Source organism: Salmo trutta, chromosome 17 (assembly GCF_901001165.1).
Source record: "Salmo trutta chromosome 17, fSalTru1.1, whole genome shotgun sequence".
Taxonomy (NCBI): Eukaryota; Metazoa; Chordata; class Actinopteri; order Salmoniformes; family Salmonidae; genus Salmo; species Salmo trutta.
This window is the reverse complement of record NC_042973.1, coordinates 47,848,060-47,868,327: the sequence shown is the minus strand read 5'-3', so window position 1 is coordinate 47,868,327 and position 20,268 is coordinate 47,848,060. Positions and strand designations below refer to the sequence as shown.

Genomic DNA, 20,268 nt, shown 5'->3' with positions numbered 1-20,268 from the left:
AACTGTGGGATCTTATATAGACAGGTGTGTGCCTTTCCGAATCATGTCCAATCAATTGAATTTACCACAGCTGGATTCCAATCAAGTTGTAGAAACTTCTCAAGCATGATCAACAGAAACAGAATGAACCTGAGCTGAATTTCGGTTTGAATACTTATGTAAAGTATTTTGCAAAAAATTGTTTTTGCTTTGTCATTATAGGGTATTGTGTGTAGATTGATGAGGATGTTTATTTAATACATTTTTGAATTCGACTGTAACGTAACAAAATGTGGAAAAGGGAAGGCGTCTGAATACCTTCCTAATGCACTGTATTTAACCATACCAAACATAACATATCATACTAAATATCTAGTGATTCAGAGTTATGTTCAGAATAATACGAAATGCTATGAGACCAGGTTGCAACTGCAGCCCTGTTCCAAAAGGAATGTGATCAACTTTCATCCGGTGCAAAAACGCCTACCAGGGCCAGATTATACGAATCCCATCAATGCAATGAACGGGACAGCGGTGCTTGAAGAAGTGGTGGGCGAGTAAACTCGATCAAGTCTCGGTTTTGTTTCTAAAGATTGGTGTCAACGTAAAGTCAGTCCAAGTTTTTGGTGTTTATTTGCAAGTTACGGCGGGACTCAAACAACATACGGAGGGGAATTGAAAATGGAGGTAGAAAAGGAAATAAAGAAGGTAAGTCTTCATGCTTGTATAGTTCCAGATAAGACATAGCAACGCCCTAAAAGGTGTATCCTACCAGGTAGCAAGGAAGGTGCCTGCCTAGTCCTGTCAATGTGTAGCCAGCTACAGACTGCTTTTGATACTTTCAAAAATAGATTAGTATGAGCTATATAACCTTTCACATTTATTTGTGTTAGTTATGACATACAAAAATAACAAACCCGTTGTTGTCTTAATATGCATTGACATTATTCGCTTCGTTGGTAGACTACCCTTTTCACAACATTTTAATGTTTGAAGGAGGACAGACGTTCCGTCCTATCTCACACTAGTGATGGGTCGTTCGCGAACGAACGGCTCTTTTTGAACGGATCTTTTGTATCGGTGAAAGAGCCATTCATTTGGCTCCCTGATTTGCATACTGCTGCTACTGCTTTTTGCGTTCAAAACAACGATTATCTGCAGATAAATTACAAACGAATTCTCTAAGAGCTTGAATCCTCACTGCAGAAACAATACTTACTGGGGAGAGCCCGTACATTCTGTGCTTAAAAATACACTTTTTTTTGCAGGTGAGCTAATAATTTGACCAGGTAAACATTTATTTGAACACGTATTTCATGATCTGACACAATGGTAGCCTACTTTTTGTCTTTACATTGGAAATTGGTTCTAGTCTGATCTAAAAAATCATGGTTCTAGGTCGATTTTTAAGCATTTTGAACAAAGAGCAGTTTGGGAGCCAAATGAGCCGACTCTTTTAAGTGAACGGAGCCAAATGAGCCGGCTCACCGAAAAGACTCGGAATGCCTATTACTATCTTCCACTCGCGAGCACTCAGCAGCGATACCACAATCTCCATTAGCTGCCTGCTGGAGCAGAGAACAATGCAGCATATTTTTTACACAAAATAAATCATCATCCACACACTAAGTCACTCACATGCATCATCATTTAAATAACATGACTATGATAACTATTGTTAAGATAAACAGAGCTCTTCTCCACTCAAGGGGATTCATTTCTGCTGTCAAGTCTGGTGGGGGGAGTGGGTGGGTGGTGGGGGCTTTATGATTCCAGACAGCCCCTGTCTGTCAGCTGTCATCAAGGTCCAAGCTCTTGCACAAAGGGATTGCGCCTCGGTTAGTGCAATCCAGGTTCCTTGGCATGTCCCTAACCTTAACCCTTACCTAATCTTAAACCTAACCTTAACTTCAACTGGGTGACCGTTATTGGTGCCTGGAGAAGTGGGAATACTCAAATTTTGCCCAACATTTCCCAAATGGCCCGCCCTGTGTGAAAAAGTATATGAAAAAGAGTGACATACACTTTGAATGACCTAAAATTATAAATCCCATATTGGTCTTTCACCTGCAGGTCAGCCCAAGTTGTACTGCAAGCTGTACTGTGCAAGTAGGCTAATTGTAGGCCTACTATTGAAATAGATAAATGAGATTGCCAACTGAGTATAAATTCACAGGTTTTCGCTCTCAAAGTAACACTTTAATAGAAAAAAAGAACAAAATTGGTTAAACCACACCAGGAGACCACTTTTGAGGTCTGTGAAAAATGTAGTTACCCTTTAATTCAACTGAGCAGGGACTTAGCACTGTTGTTTGGTCAGCAGTATTTCTGAACTGCACATGAGATGGAGTTTGCAAAACAAATGGCCACTGACTCAACCCACCCCAAAATGGCAAGGATTCTATGGTGTTCCCAAGTGGTTTAAGGAAACAATTCACAAATATTTATATTTTCAGAAGTGATGAACCGTCAGCTGGATATTCTGTTGAATACAGAAACAATGAGCTGGACACTTTGGAGAGACTCATGGTTGGCTCAGACCAATATCTAGACCAAAGCCGTTATATTGTAGACCATCTCTGGCTATTCTCCCCGTTCGTTATAAACCTAGACTGATATAGTTGGAAACACGTCTATTGTTGGTAAGTGGAGAAGAGGGAGTTGATAGTTAACGTAAATATTATTTACTGAGTCATGCTCTAGTCTGGCTTTAGTTTTGCGTTCCTCCGTGTACAGGCCGGCTGCACATTCCCTGAGGCCGAGGGGGGCTCACTGCTTCACATTTAGTGCTCCTCCTGAGCCAAAAAAACAGCTTCTCCAAACAGCAGTGTGTGCTTGAGTCCTGAGGGGCTCTCAGCATCGTGGAATACTTGACCATATAAGGGCGCAGACAGCGTTGACGGGGCAAGACGGACAACACTGGTGTTTGAAATCCGTCTGAGAAGTAAGGCAGGACTGAATGATGCGAATGTGAGGGAGGAAAGAGTGCTACAGTATGGGCTGTGACTACAAACTCTGGAATTAGCCTCAGCACGCATCCCAAATGGCACTCTATTCCCTATGGGCCCTGGTCAAAAGTTGTACACTATATAGGGAGTATGGTGCCATTTGAGACGCAGACCTAGTCTAGTGAGTCTGGTTTGATTCGAAAAGGTAGCAAGACAGAATTTTAGAGCTGCTTTATATTTGACCAAAATAGGCACTGAAGTAAAGGAATTAGAAGAAGAGAATGCATGCAGATGGTTGAGAAAAGTAGGCTATATATGTTGCTTGAAGCATCAACTCTGGAATATATCCGAGGGGGAGATTAGGGATTAATCGGACATCAGATTCTGTATTTGAATTTAGTAAGATGTTTTCCCTATCACATCTCTGTTAGGCATGTTTATACGCAAATGTCAAGCTGTACAGTAATGCCGGTTGTACACTACACGACTTTCAAAATCCTAACATCTCTGAGCCTCTCACATTAAACAACCATCTTTCCTGTACTTGTTTGTCTTGCCAATGTAGTGGTACGCACACTAAACAATATGGCAGAGACGGTGTGTCACCCGCTACTAGATTCTTCACTTGGTCGTGAGGATTCTCCATACCACCCCGCTGTCTCGCGAAGACAGTGATGTGATTAGATTGTTAACGTAGCTAGAAAAAAGCAGCCTCATTGACGTTTTCAGTAACACATTCACACCTGCCATAAAGAGTTGAAATATCTAGCCAACATTTTGTATTGAATAACATTGCTTGTGAAATTCAGAGATGTAACGATTTGACACTTTGGCTTTGGTGAAAAGCAAGTACAAACGCATACTAGTAGTAGTCATCGCTCCTGCTCGATCGTCTACATATTCCGGGTGATGCGAAACAACGTCATCATCTCACTGGCTTCTTCTCTGGTGAGCTCTCATTGGCTATTGTTGATCACCTTTCTCAAAACGTTTCATTGCACATCTCTCACTAGAAGATCATTGCAGATTTTGTGCCAATAAAATCAAACATGTTTGAAAATATTGGGATGTCTGGGACTGCTCAAAGACGGGATTGGTAGATTGCATCTCTGACCCACTCATATTAAACAAATGTTGGTGACAGCCACACGCCCTGAGGAAACGACATGGGGATTTTGTCTCTGAACTAAAAAAACTTGTCTGGGACAGCTAAATCGTGGACAAAATTGTGTTTTGTATACCCGGCTTAACAGAACATTGTAGATTCTGCTAACTAGGGTATTTGAAGAGACCACTCCAAAACAACTAGGCTTAAGTAAGTACTGACTCCACCATATGAACTACAGTAAATACACTACATGACCAAAAGTATGTGGACACCTCGTTGAACATCTCATTCCAAAATCATGGGCATTAATATGGAGTTGGTCCCCCTTTGCTGCTATAACAGCCTCCACTCTTCTGGGATCGCTTTCCACTAGATGTTGGAACATTGCTGCGGGGACTTGCTTCGATTCAGCCACAAGAGCATTAGTGCGGTTGGACACTGATGTTGGGCGATTAGAGTGGTTCATCCTTTAAGAGTTGCAGCGTACTGCAGCACCGCTTGCATGGTGCTGCAGAATTCTATGGCATGTTATTTAAGTGTCAGCCATTGTAACCATTAAAGCTAGTTAGTGCTAGTTTGACCACCAGAGGGCATCTTTGAGAAGCATTTGATAACCTTCAATAGTGGCTTAATTAATTTGATTAATATTATGGTGTTTCTATTCCAAGAAAAACTAAAAACCCTCAGGGTTTCCGTTAGGATGGAACGGAAAATATGGCGCTGTACAACGTGACGGTCGGGAGTAGGCTACAGTACTAATAGCATAACATTTCCATACCCTAATTGTATAATTTTAGTCTAGCCAATACCCAAATGGAGATTCAGTGAAAATAAAAATCTCATTGATTTATCAAGACCAGTCCCCATGCTTGTCTCAGAGCAGCGTGAAACGTTGCTAAAATAGTTGACCAGAGCAGGTAGGCTATTGCTTCAAATCCTATTACTTCTAACTTCAATATGCTATTTAAATAAATAAGATCTACACCACTTTTAACAGCACATTACTCAACATTAGTGAGAGTCATGTCGCCTACGGTAGGCCTACAGTATATCAGATTAGTTTTTTCTTCCAATGATTACATATGGGTTTCCCGGTTTCGGCTGGCACATGTATCGAACCTGCATCTGTAGCAACGCATTTTTCACTGCGATGCAGGGTCTTAGACGGTTTCGCCAATCGAGAGGCCCCATCCACACAGTATCAAAATACAGAGAGGTGTTGGTAAAGGTATATCGTCCTGCTAACAGCCCATAATGGGCTATTATAATACTGTACATGGTGTCCAGGTGAGGATAACAAAAACATGTCTTTATTAAAGACTATCAGAAAGAATGTTGGTACTTATTTATTTTGATCCAAAGCCATGAATAAGTGAGTCACTCAGCTATATGACCGTGCCATCAACTTGATAATATATAACGATATTTTGGAGGTTACTTCGTTTTCAAAAAAACAAAAGTGAGCGATTGTAATATGAATCAAGGTCAATATAACATTTGTAAAGGCCAAAACATTTATTTCTGTTTTTAGAGGGAGAGAAATGCTGGGCCAGTTGTGCGCTGCCCTATGGGAATCCCAATCATGGTTGGATGTGATGCATAATAATAATAACAATTTTTGTTGTATTATTTGTTTTGTCTTTTCTGGTAGATTAAACTGAAATTACAACCAATCACGGCTGGTTGTGATACAGCCAACCTAACTAAGAAATACATTTGATTATAGAATTCTCCCTCTACCCTCCTAGGCAATTCTATTGTCCAGCTAATAGCCATAATGGCGCTGTACAATGTGACCGTGTGTGTTTGAAAGAGTATTTTCAAGTAAGCAACAATTTGTTTACCTTCATTAGAAAACTTTGTTCCAATACTTCTGTAATTCAGTTATATTTATTCCCATAGTAATTCGTTATGGATCCATAACTAAATTAACATCTGCCGTTTTGAAAGAGTATTTTTATCAGTATTTTATTAACAAAAGAATAAAGATGCTGATGAAGAAATATAGTACTGTACAGTATATGCTTTTACATTTGGATAATAAAGCATTTTGAAGATATAAGCCACCTGCATTTGTTTGTTAGGCTACTGTGCAGTCTGACAAGTAAACATAGCCTACAGTACATACTGTAGTAAACATGGGAAAGTGCCTAATTCCTTACATAAGGGAGAGCAGGCCATGTCCAGACTTTCTCGGTGACCTCAAGTACTCATTAACTCTGTCTTTAATGCTTTTTCGGGTTGTATCAGTAATGGACAGAAACTTCTGAGACACAGTATTAATGGTAATCCATCTCAGTTGGTATTCTGTGCCCACTCGTTGTATCTCGCTTCGGTTACACATCCTTGGAATAGCAGAAGAGCATAACGGTCCGGACGGCCCATGCTGTGCCTGGTGAGCAGTTGGTCAAGTTCTGTTGTCAGAAGAGGAATGGAAATGTCAGGGTGAACCGACGACCTGATGAACCCGCCAGGTATGTTGACTCTGCCTATCGGAGGTGGAGTTCCAGAGCTCACAGGTGTGCCTGGCCCTCTTCAACGCGTCATTCTCCGCCTGACTCTCCGCCAATACCGCCTGGCTCTGGACCAATGCATCAGCTGTCGCCCCTATCTCTGCCCTCAGAGAATGTTTCTCTTTCTGATGGTCTGCTTTCAATGACTCGATGTCGGTCTTCAAAGTTAGAATCTGATCCATGGGCACGTTCATCAGATGAGCAGAATGGTACCGCCCTGAGCCCCCATCGATTACAGTGGCCTATGATAGAAACGGTAGATCAATTAAGAATTAAAAGTGACTCCAACACACAAATGCTGCGTCCACATTTTAAGAATCTTGCAAAACTAACCGCTTTCTTGACAACCATGCGTTATTTCTGTGCGGACCGTTGTCCAGCCCTTTGTCCACTGATCTCCACGTATGGTTGTCAGCATGGTTGTATGCTCTGCAAAAATACATTCATGTTTTTAGTACACAATTATTATTTTTATTTGTTTTATTTAACCTTTATTTAATTATCGATTTTATTAAACAGTATGCCTACACATTGGTAGGCTATATAAAAATGTTTTTTTAAAGAAAATGTAACCAAACTGAAACCAAAATACCTTTAGTTTTGGTGATCCTCTCAGCTCCAGCTCATTTTCAAGTCCTCTCGTGGTTACGGTCCTAACCCTGGAACGGGTAGCATCATAGAAAGAAGCTCGCTTGATGAAAATGATGTCCATTTAGTCTGTTCTCTGTGGTCACAATGTCATTTCTTTTTTTAGATAAACAGCACATTTTTGAATTATAACTGTGTTAAGGGTGGAGTTTGAGGCGGGGTGAGGAGTACTGGAAAGGAGTGACTTTCAACTTACATAAGTATACAGCAGATCGCCGATTATCCTCAATTTGGTTATACTACTTATTGGGCTACAAGTGTTTGAAAATCTGTTTTCAAAATGCCACCAGCTGTCCATCACTACTGTAAATAAAACATTGCATCTTATTTACATATTGTTTACTTTCTTTATTGTAACCACAATATCACAATTTGGATCTACCTTTCCAATTACGTTTAGAGTTTGGGATTTACAAATGTGTGCTTTTCATGTCATTTTTCGTTAAAATATAACTTTTGACTGACGCCTTTAGTGAGAGGTGTAATGCTTTTAATATTTAATAATATCTGCCTTCCGAATTCATATTTAAGGTGCATTTTTCACGCCATTATTAGTTACTTTGTTGTAGTTTGAACGTGCAGACAGGCACTAAGAACAGTGGGAACTTTTCCCTAGTCAGCGCCATTATTAGTGCAATACCCCTTAAAGTGTTGCTCTGTGCTGGAGCAATGAAGTAGTGACGCAGGGTACTGTACTAAACCACAAATTACCTCTAAGTCCTGCAGCATAATTGCAAAACCTTTAGTGGAGCAACCACATAGGTCTGGCTCACGGTCGGCATTCAATTTCATCCCAAAGGTGTTCAATGGGGTTAAGGTCAGGGCTCTGTGCAGGCCAATGAAGTTCTTCCACACCGATCTCGACAAATCATTTCTGTATGTACCTCGCTTCGTGCACAGGGGCATTGTCATGCTGAAACAGGAAAGGGCCTTCCCAAACTGTTGCCACAAAGTTAGAAGCACAGAATAGTCTACAATGTCATTGTATGATGTAGTGTTAAGATTTCCCTTCACTGGAACAAAGGGGCCTAGCCCGAACCATGAAAAACAGCCCATTATTCCTCCTCCTCTACCAAACTTTACAGTTGGCACTATGCATTGGGGCAGGTAGCGTTGTCCTGGCATCTGCCAAACTCAGATTAGCCCGTCAGACTGCCAGATGGTGAAGCATGATTCATCACTCCAGAGAACCCTTTTCCACTGCTCCAGAGTCCAATGGTGCTGAGCTTTACACCACTCCAGCCGACGCTTGGCATTGCGCATGGTGAACTTAGGCTGTTTTGCGGCTGTTCGGTCATGGGAACCCATTTCATGAAGCTACTGTTAAACAGTTATTTTGAACTCGGTAGTGAGTGTTGCAACCGAGGACATAGGATTTTAGCACTCGGTCGTCCCGTTCTGTGAGCTTGTGTGGCCTACCACTTCGCGGCTGAGCCGTTGCTGCTCCTAGAAATTTCACTTCACAATAACAGCACTTACAGTTGACTGGGGCAGCTCTAGCAGGGCATACATTTTGTAACCTGACTTGTTGGAAAGGTGGCATCCTATGACGGTGCCACGTTGAAAGTCACTGAGCTCTTCAGTATGTCCATTCTGCTGCCAATGTTTGTCTATGGTGATTTCATGGCTGCGTGCTTGATTTTATACATCTGTCCATAACGGGTGTGGCTGAAATAGCGGAATCCACTAATTTGAAGGGGTGTCCACATACTTTTGTATATATAGTGTATCAAACCCTGGCCTGAAACTTTCCACTGTATGAAATAATTTCCCTAGACAGTATAAGTATGTTAATCTCATTGATGTGCTGTGTCTGTTGGCAGATGACCCTGGGCCACGAGATTGGTGCCGGAGCCGCGTGCCTGAAATGCAAGGACAAATGCGAGGGGTTCGAGCTGCACTTCTGGAGGTTTGTACTGCTCTCTACTCTGTTGACCCAGCATGGTCAGCACAGGAGGAAAGTAACTAAAAAATATATATGTTTTTCAGTGCACATGCAAAAAAAAAAAAAGATCTATCCGGTGCACATGCAAAAAAATATTTTTTCTTACTTTTCAATATATTAAATTCAATATGAACGAGACCCAGTTTGGCAAAAAACAACACTTATTTTCTCTTTGCTACACAACAGGGAAAGCCACAGGCCCCCAAAGCATGTAGCACCGATCCTTGTTGTGTTTAGTACAGTTTCCTGTCCTCTTTCATGTTTGGATTACTGTAGAACTGAAGTGACCTACATTCCTTTGACTTCCTGTCTGATTCCAGAATTACGATGCAGTCATTATCTGGACCAATGACTCATTAAAATAGTTGTGTCCCCCACTGTCCCCTCTCGCCAATTAAGTCAGCATTCCTGTTTCCCGCTTACCCAGACAATTATCCACACCCGGCTAGCTTTCCTGAAGACATCACAACAGGTGCCCTCATGCCTACTGCAGTGGCCGGTCGCTATGGCAACACCAAACCGCCACACACCACTGGGCACAAACTGGTTGAATCAACATTGTTTCAATGTAATTTATCAACGTATTGTGACGTGACATCTACGTGAAAAATACATAGAATTTGCAAAAACAGTTATTTTGAGGGTTAAATTTCAACACAGGATTATGTCATCATTATTGCCAATTTGAAACAACGTCATATCTTCATCATTATATCCACTATCATAAGAAATACATAGGCTGGCTAGCACCTCCTACTGGAAAGTTCAACTATCTACAGCTATCCATTTGGTCTCCCATCCAGGGTTTAAATCAAGCCCAGCTTAGCTTTGATATTTGTCACTGCCTACCTACCAATGTGCTATCATGAGAATGATTGAGAGATCTCTTAATAAGTAAATAGATTTACAGTTGCTATTCAAGTCATTCCAAATTATATGTTTAACACAGCAAATGAAATGTGACCATACTTTATAAGTCATATATCATAAAATGATGATATTTAGGTCTATATAGCATTTGCGAAGTCATCAACAGCTGTTGTTTCAAATCAACCCAGGGTTCAACTAAAAATAGAGAATACAAACTTTGGTTGATTTCAAATATAATCTTCACGTTAATAATTAATATGTTGGATTCACGTCTCCATCTCAACCAAAAATCAAAGTTAAAGAATAGAATTAGGCCTATATCAAATCAAAATTGAAATGTACTATAATAATAGGCCTAAGGTTCAAGCTCTGGTTGGTTTTCAAATGTAAGGACATTTAGTGATATTGAATTTGAAAGAGATGCTACTTCTGCTTGGATAGTTCCATCTGTGCCACTGACTTAGTCTGGCTTTAATTCCAGTTTGTCTACAAATGAATAATTGATATGTTGGATTCACGTCTCAATCTCAACCAAAATAAAGAATAGGACTAAATCAAATCCGGCTTTATTTAAAGTGCATTTAAAGTTTGATTTGATTTAGTTCTATTCTTTAACTTAGATTTTTGGTTGACACTTGATTGCATTGACACTTTTGTAACACAATAAATAGCCTAAAGTTATCTTACAAACTAATGTAACAGTATTTATTCAACCATAAAATGAGTAACACATCCATGGCCACATTTGAGGTTACATTGGTCCCCGATTCAAATCTTTTAAGATGGTCTGCGGACCCCAAACTGATCCAAAATTGCATTGGTCAGAAAATCGATTCAAATGTTACGAATCGCTGGTTCCAAAAAAAATTTTCCCCGATCTTCCAAAAATACCTCATCTTTTGTGACAACTGACGCATCCTCTCCTTCAGTTGTCAAACTAAGCATGTAACTGTGTTGACAGTCATTGATCTACAAAGCATTTTACATGCCGAACAACCTCAAACTGCACACTGTTCCCAGCTTCATGCGCTGACCAACGCGAGGTAGGCGGCCTGTTCCTGATCTTACACATCTGCACGGGACACCTTCAGCATTCAAATGCTAAAATGGCTTCAACGATATTAGGCTTTATTCGTTGATGGAAGCCTATGTAATTTGCTAGGTTATTGTTATCTACTGTATGCACTGTTGAAAATTGTGTTTTACGGAAACACAACTCTCATCTGGCTATACAGGGCTTAAAATAGATTTTATTTTGATTACTCAGGTTCACCATCGGCAATAGTTTTGGTAGTTTTGCTTTAAACAATCAGTGTTTAAAGATACACATCTGTAGATGTTACTGTAACTATAAATGTCTTACGTAATCATAGAAAGTGTAACTGTTCAAGATAGCATGCAAAGTTAACAGGTCTGTGGAGATCTTCACATTTGCTATAATAATATGCAGAATCTCAAACAGCATTGATCACTTGCACTATGTACACTGAACAAAAATATAAACGCAACATGTAAAGTCCTGGTCCTATGTTTCATGAGCTGAAATAAAAGATCCCAGAGAAATGTTCCATACTCACAAAGGCTTATTTCTTTCAAATTTTGTTCACAAATTCGTTTACATCCCTGTTAGTGAGCATTTCTCCTTTGCCAAGACATTCCATCCACCTGACAGGTGTGGCATATCAAGAAAGAAGCGCAGTGACAAGACATTAAGTTTGTTGTATAAATACAAAATATCTGACATTGTATTCCCATGTGAACTTTGTTGTGCTTTTAAATGGTTGATGAAGACAGCTTTTGCGTCGGAGCTCCTAGTGTGCAGCTTTTCTTTTTAATGTGCAGTGATAACACATAGTCAGACATTGTTTTTCCATTGGAATTTGATTGTGCTTTTAGATTGTTGAAGCATGGTGATAACACATTGGGAATTCAACAAACTTCTGGGTGTCTTTTTGAGTGGGTGAATAAGGGTTGAAATCTCATTGATCAATGCCTCAACCAAATATTACCCACATTTCCATGTTGAAATGACTTGATGTGTCCAATGGGAAGGGTCTTTGGTCTTGGTCATGGTCAGACATGTCTGTGGCAATAAGAACGGAACTGGAAAGCTATTCTGTGTTATGCGGTGTGATTTATTTGTTTTGTACATTTTTGTTTGGGGGTGTTACAGGTACACTATCCATTTCAAATTATACGTTTATAAAACATGTAGGCTGCTACTAAATACATTAAATGTAAGAAATACATACTGAGTTTAAAGCTGCAATATGTAACTTCTTGGGCGATCTGACCAAATTCACATAGAAATGTGAGTTTTCGATCTGTCATTTTCATTGAAAGCAAGTCTCAGAAACGGTAGATCTGTTCTATGTGCGCTATTTCTATGCTTCCCGTTCTTATGTTTTCTTTTTTGTGTCTTTTTACTTTTGGTTTTGTACACCAGCTTCAAACAGCTGAAAATACAATATATTTGCTTATGGAAAATATATTTCACAGCGGTTTAGATGATACAATGATGCTATACACTATACTTGCTTGTTTTGTCACATAAACTGAAATTAGGTGAACTATTAGAATTTTAGCAACCAGGAAATGGCGGCGCGATTTCTGCATAGTGCATCTTTAAGTGATAATACATTCAATATCAACAGGAAATGAAAACAAAGAAGTGGGCCTCCCATCCAGCCAACATGTCTCCATCTACAAGGCCGCCCTCCAGATCCAAATACGTTATTATGGAATATGGGCATGCCATTTTGATTCCCATTTACATTGTTTTTCAATTTTGTGCCAAATAGAAATAGTGTGAACAATAATAGGACCAAAGTGTAGTTTACATTGTTTAAGGGATACATCAGTGAAGACCACCTCTTCCAGGGAAATAGGAGACACCATATTTCTCTCTCTACTCAGCCAGGGGGCTGAGTATTGTTTAATAGTATCATGTCTAAACCAATGTAGTATGGGACGAAATGCTAGTCCCTGGAAATATAATTTAAAGTTTGGTACGGCTAGTCCTATGTCTTTCCCTTTGCAAGTGTGTTAATTTTATCCGGTCTCGCGTTACCTTGCCATATACTTTTTGAAATCGCACTATGGATTTTAGCCCAGTAGCCAGAAGGGGGAGACAAAGGAAGCAGAACTTCAGCCATGGCAATATATTCATTTTGACAATAAATATTCTGTCAGTTAAAGCAACTGGGATATTAGTCCATCTACTGAGGTTGTGTTGAATTGATTTGAGCATTCTGTTAAAGTTTCTGGCAATGGTTTTATCTAAGGAAGGATATCTATTCCAGTATATATAAAATGGGAAATGATTGGGATTCCATAAGTAGAGATGGAGTCCTCTATCAGGGTCTTGAGAAGCAGTAGGGCAGATTTGGTTAGATTTATTTTATAACTTGAGATGGAGCTGAATTTGTCTATGATCTTCAAAGCCTTTGGGAGGGATTATCATTGTCTAGATAAAGTAAGACATCGTCAGCGTATAATGAAATGACGTGATCTGTAGAATTGAGAAATATTGGTGTAATTTCTTTCGATTGTCGAATTACCTGGGCCTAGGGCTCCAGAGACAATACAAATAGAAGAGGTGAGACAAGATCACCTTGCCTGCTACTTCTAGTTATTCTGAACGGAACAAAGCAATCCATTGCCTGTTATTACTATGGCTGAGGGATTGACGTATAGTATTTTAATCATATGAATGAAATTGGAGCCAAGTCCCATATATTCCAAAACCGACCAAAGATATGAATATTCTCGTTTATAAAAGTCTATCAAAAGCTTTGCATTGAGAGGTAGAACTGCCCAAGCAGCTTTGGATTCTGACTAACCCTTTAGGACCCATAGCGGCTGTCAACGGCCTTTCTTTAAATTACTATAGCGGCCAGGAACGACCTTGTTTTTTTAACAATAATGTCTGTGTATTTGACCCCAAAAAATAACTTAATCACTCAAAATGACTGCGCCAAAGCGGCCACCGCATTTCACTGTGGAAGAGGCTGTATCTATATGCACTACCATTTAAAGGTTTGAGGTCACTTAGAAATGTCCTTATTTTCCATGAAAACATACATGAAAATAGTTGCAACATTAATAGGAAATATAGGCAAGATGTTGACAAGGTTATAAATAATGAATTTTTTAAAATTTAAATAATAATTGTGTCCTTCAAACTTTGCTTTCGTCAAAGAATCTTCAATTTGCAGCAATTACAGCCTTGCAGACCTTTGGCATTCTTTGTCAATTTGTTGAGGTAATCTGAAGAGATTTCACCTCATGCTTCCTGAAGCACCTCCCACAAGTTGGATTGGCTTGATGGGCACTTCTTACATACCATACGGTCAAGCTGCTCCCACAACAGCTCAATAGGGTTGAGATCCGGTGACTCTGCTGGCCACACCATTATAGACAGAATACCAGCTGAATGCTTCTTCCCTAAATAGTTATTGCATAGTTTGGAGCTGTGCTTTGGGTCATTGTCCTGTTGAAGGAGGAAATTGGCTCCAATTAAGCGCCGTCCACGGGGTATGGCATGGCGTTGCAAAATGGAGTGACAGTCTTCCTTATTCAAGATCCCTTTTACCCTGTACAAATCTCCCACTTTATCTCCACCAAAACACCCCCAGAACATCACATTTCCTCCACCATGCTTGACAGATGGCGTCAAGCACTCCTCCGGCATCTTTTCATTTTTTCTGCGTCTCACGAATGTTTTTCATTGTGATCCGAACACCTCAAACTTAGATTCGTCTGTCCATAACACATTTTTTCCAAACGTCTTCTGTCCAGTGTCTGTGTTCTTTTGTCCATCTTAATCTTTTATTTTTTTGGGCCAGTCTGAGATATGGCTTTTTCTTTGCAACTCTGCCTAGATGGCCAGCATCCCGGAGTTGCCTCTTCATTGTTGACGTTGTTTTGCGGCAAACAGACTGGTGTTTTGCGGGTACTATTTACTGAAACTGCCAGTTGAGGACTTGTGAGGCGTCTGTTTCTCAAACTAGACACTCTAATGTACTTGTCGTCTTTATCAGTGTTGCACCGGAGCCTCCCACTCCTCTTTCTATTCTGGTTAGAGCCAGTTTGCGCTGTTCTGTGATGGGAGTAGTACACAGCGTTGTACGAGATCTTCAGTTTCTTGGCAATTTCTCGCATTGAATAGCCTTCATTTTTCAGAACAGGAATAGACTGACGAGTTTCAGAAGAAAGTTGTTTGTTTCTGTAATCGAACCCACAAATGCTGATGCTCCAGATACTCAACTAGTCTAAAGAATGCCAGTTTTGTTGCTTCTTTAATCAAAACAACAGTTTTCAGCTGTGCTAACATAATTGCAAAAGGGTTTTCTAATGATCAATTAGCCTTTTAAAGTGATGAACTTGGATTAGCTAACAGAACATGTCATTGGAACACAGGAGTGATGGTTGCTGATAATGGGCCTCTCCATAAAAAATAATCTGTTTCCAGCTATAATAGTCATTTACAGCATTAACAATGTCTACACTGTATTCCTGATCAATTTGATGTTATTTTAATGGACAAAAACAAGGACATTTCTAAGTGACCCCAAACTTTTGAACGGTAGTGTATGTTGGTTGGTGATACGGATTTGGACACGTCGTTGCACTTTGAAAGTGATGATGACGAGGTGAGTGAAATAAGTAAATAGCAGTGGTGTTGTTGACGTTTGATGCTGTGAAACTTGCCGAATAGCTCTCAGATTAGCAAATACTGTCATGATCACTTGGTTGGTACAGGTGAACACATCAGCAGTGGAGCAGGAGCTCAAATAATTGCACAGTCTCATGTAAATAGTTGCAGTGTTTAGCTGTATATAGTCAGCTAACTAGTTGGTCATTTTGTATTATTTCTACCAATGTAATTTTTATGAAAAATGGCCCAAGCTGCTTGCTATTGCTAGCTAATCTGTCAGGCAAGAAAAATTGTGTGTTGTGATAAATTTGGCCTGCACTTGCAGAGCGTCAAGCTCAGCTGTCACTTTCATTACAGACAACAATCTAACTAGCCACCGAAATGGAGATTAGAGTAATTCGTGTTTATCTGTTGGGCTTGGTCATGGTTTGTCATGTTTGCTAGGTACAGATATTCATAGGATATACAGTTGAAGTTGGAAGTTTACATACACTTAGGTTGGAGTCATTAAAACTCGTTTTTCAACCACTCCACAAATGTCTTGTTAACAAACTATAGTTTTGGCAAGTCTGTTAGGACATCTACTTTGTGAATGACAAGTAATTTTTCCAACAATTGTTTAGACAGATTATTTCACTTAGAATTCACTGTATCACAATTCCAGTGGGTCAGAAGTTTACATACACTAACTTGACTGTGCCTTCAAACAGCTTGGAAAATTCCAGAAAATGATGTGATGGCTTTAGAAGCTTCTGATAGACTCAAATTATGTCAATTAGCCTATTGGAGGTGTACCTGTGGATGTATTTCAAGGCCTACCTTCAAACTCAGTGCCTCTTTGCTTGACATCATGGGAAAATCTAAAGAAATCAGCAAAGACCTCCACAAGTCTGGTTCATCCACCTGAAGGTACCACGTTCATCTGTACAAACAATAGTACGCAAGTATAAACACCATGGGACCACGCAGCCGTCATACCGCTCTGGAAGGGGACACATTCTGTCTCCTAGAGATGAATGTACTTTGGTGCAAAAAGTGCAAATCAATCCCAGAACAACAGCAAAGGACCTTGTGAAGATGCTGGAGGAAACAGGTACAAAAGTATCTATATCCTCAGTAAAAACGAGTCCTATATCGACATAACCTGAAAGGCCGCTCAGCAAGGAAGAAGCCACTGCTCCAAAACCGCCATAAAAAAGGCAGACTATGGTTTGCAACTGCACATGGGACAAAGATCGTACTTTTTGGAGAAATGTCCTCTGGTCTGATGAAACAAAAATATAACTGTTTGGCCATAATGACCATCGTTATGTTTGGAAGAAAAAGGGGGAGGCTTGTAAGACAAAGAACACCATCCCAACTGTGAAGCACAGGGGTGGCAGTATCATGTTGTGGGTGTGCTTTGCTGCAGGAGGGACTAGTGCACTTCACAAAATCGATGGCATCATGAGGCAGGAAAATTATCTGGATATATTGAAGCAACATCTCAAGACTTCAGGAAGTTAAAGCTTGGTCGCAAATGGGTCTTCCAAATGGACATTGACCACAAGTATACTTCCAAAGTTGTGGCAATATGGCTTAAGGACAACAAAGTCAATGTATTGGAGTGGCCATCACAAAGCCCTGACCTCAATCCTATAGAAAATTTGTGAGCAGAACTGAAAAAGCGTGTGCGTGCAAGGAGGCCTACAATCCTGACTCAGTTACACCAGCTCTGTCAGGAGGAATGGGCCAAAATTCACCCAACTTATTCTGGGAAGCTTGTGGAAGGCTACCTGAAACGTTTGACCCAAGTTAAACAATTTAAAGGCAATGCTACCAAATACTAATTGTGAAACAAATCGTTCTCTCAACTATTATTCAAACATTTCAGTCTTAAAATAAAGTGGTGATCCTAACCGACCTAAGACAGGGAATATTTACTAGCATTACATGGCAGGAATTGTGAAAAACTGAGTTTAAATGTATTTGGCTAAGGTGTACAGTATGTAATCCTCCAACTTCAACTGTACATTGCCGTGTTTTCAAATTTTTTTACAGCTTCGCTGTCTTGTTAGGGTAGATGCTCACGCAGTGGAGCTTATGATATTGAGTTGCATTGATATTTGTTTACATAGACGGCTAAGAAGTTGCTTGTTTTGTCCTGTTTCTACCGATGCAATTCATTTGGATACTTTCCTAGCTACGTAACTAATCAGCTAACATTGGCGAACTCTGTAGTTAGTCGGTCAGGCAAAAAATAGAGAGGAAGCAGAGGGAGCAAAGGAGGAAGAGGGAGAGCACACCCGAGAGGGGAGCCTACGTTTCCATGAAGTGTGTCTGCCCCAAGTCCCACCATTCACCGATGTACCACATAGCCTGGAACTAAAGTGACAATAGCAAGGGTTTTGGAGTTGTTTTTGAAGGTGGTAGGAGTCTGTTGTTTAACACTAACCTGTCCTAACACCACATCCACATTCACTGAATTGTTGTCAAGGTAGCCTACTCTTTCTACATTTTGTGTCAGGCCTAGTTTGTACAAAATCATATTGAGAGAGGTTATATACATTTTTAAATAGTATCTGAATAGTTGTTTGCATTTTTACATTGTTACGGAAGTAAGAATCGTTGTCAATCAAATAGCCTACTTTGTGTGGGTTTTGAAATACTTTCTGAATATTGTCCACTGGTCACATTTTGGATTCTTTTTAAAGTATTTATATGTAAATAATATTTATAAGTATAATGCATTTTTCTTGGTACATTTGTGTGAGTAATTTAGTCAAATGTAATACAATTTAAATACTCTAGGGTTTTTTGTTTTGAGTGTTAATGGTTTTTTGATTGTGTCTTTACACATGACAAAATTACATGAATGTGGTGTCATATTCAAGAAAGGTTGTGGTTGTGCTTTTTAAAACTAAGCTAACTTGTAATTGTTCTTTGTTTGTTTGTTTGTTTATCTTGAATATTCTCAGTAATCTATAGTGGGGGTTCCCAAAACTTTTCACTCCAGCATTGGGGAACATTCATGGCATAAACTGTTCACACCACTCTTGTTGGCGGAAATAACATTTAGCAGTTTTAAAGCAAATTTTCTTGCAATTGTATAGATTTTGCCATATCTAATGTGTATTCATGTGATATTTGAGTGACTCAAACATTACAACAAAATCTATGGGCAGAAAAACCTAGCTAAAAAAACGTTATTGCTAGAATATCAGGACCTCTGGAATGCTTGATAGGAATATTAAGGCCTTTCAAATTCCACGAGAGAACATTGTTTTTCTAAAATGTAAATGATTTCTTTAGTATTGATAAGCCAATAGATGTAAAATAAAAAGCAGGACCACAGGGAAACCCAACCATTGGTCACTCCCCACCCAGAAGACCCTTTCTATAAATCGTTCCCCCTTACCCAGCCCCCCTCCTCCCTAGCCCTTAGCTCTCCAACCGCGGTTTACCCCACACTGCACTGTAATTACAGGGTTGTAGCATAATGCCGAGTGGCAGCCTGAGATCTCCTAAGCAACATATTTTTGGTCTTTGAGTAGGTACTGTATATTTATTATTATTATTATTATTATTATTATTATTATTAAAGTAAAACTAAATAAGTAACCAATTTAGACCTTTACAATTACATTAGCAGACTTGAGGATTAGGAGTGGGTAATGAAGAAAAAGATATGACAGATATGCAAGCCTGAATGTCTGAACAGTAAAAAAAAAAAAAATATGATAGCTGTAGGATCCATATATTGTCCATTGTTCATTAATTGGCATGGTGTCATCACTATTTAAATGTCCTGGACCATAGGCAATATAATTATAACAAGTTCAATGCTCAGCAATAATAGTAATATTGTTCCTTGTACCCTAACATGAGGGGTATCCTCATCATTCTCTTATGCTTAGTGCAGCATCATAGCCATAGGCTAAGCTGCATGATTGTACATGGAAAGCATACCTGAATAATGAGCCAGTCATGGGGTTCCATCTGTCGGCTTGTCCCTTTTGTGGGTTGGGTTTGATGTGCTTCTTGAAGAAGTCTTGAGCTTCCTTGGCAGTGGAAAACGTGTGTGTTGTTCTGGAAGGTCAAGCTGATTTTTTTCTGGGTGGATGAAGCTACATCTCAGGTTTAGCTTGCATAGCTGGCATCTCACCTCGTTGTAGGTCTCCCTTTGTTTTAGCAGTTCGGCACTCAGGTCTGGGTAGATGCTGATCCTCTTCCCTGCATAGGTCAGACCCCCGAATTACGCTGCAAGGCGAACAATTCGCAGTTTGACTTCAAAGCTGTTTATCCGCGCAATCATACAGCAAGAGCCGTTCCGGCAAGGACCAATGATAATCAGCGGCATGGGACCCAGATTTTCCTGCCCAACGGTTCATAGAAAATATTTCTGATTGAAGAAGTTGGGTTTCCCACTTCCACACCAGTTTGTAGTCCTGTGACCCACACGTTTAATTTATTCTGAATTAGCTCGCTCTGTTTCCAGGCCATGTAGTCATAGCCTCTGTCACATTGTCTATCTTCTCCAGACTTTCCACTTTTTGTTGAATAGGTATCCACTTTAGCATTGAGCACTTCCAATGATCCATTTACCGGTTTTAATTGTA

The 20,268-nt window shown here is 39.8% G+C and overlaps 1 protein-coding gene across 1 annotated transcript in view; it reads left to right on the top strand.

Moving 5' to 3' along the window:
• The first annotated feature begins 462 nt into the window (after positions 1-462).
• Positions 463-20,268, top strand: part of LOC115152324 (testin) — a 42,177-nt gene continuing 22,371 nt past the window's right edge. Inside the window, exons 1-2 of the mRNA XM_029697096.1 lie at positions 463-687; positions 9,020-9,105. Coding sequence (XP_029552956.1) covers positions 661-687; positions 9,020-9,105 — 113 coding nt within the window. The 5' untranslated portion in view covers positions 463-660. The remainder of the gene's footprint in view (positions 688-9,019; positions 9,106-20,268) is intronic.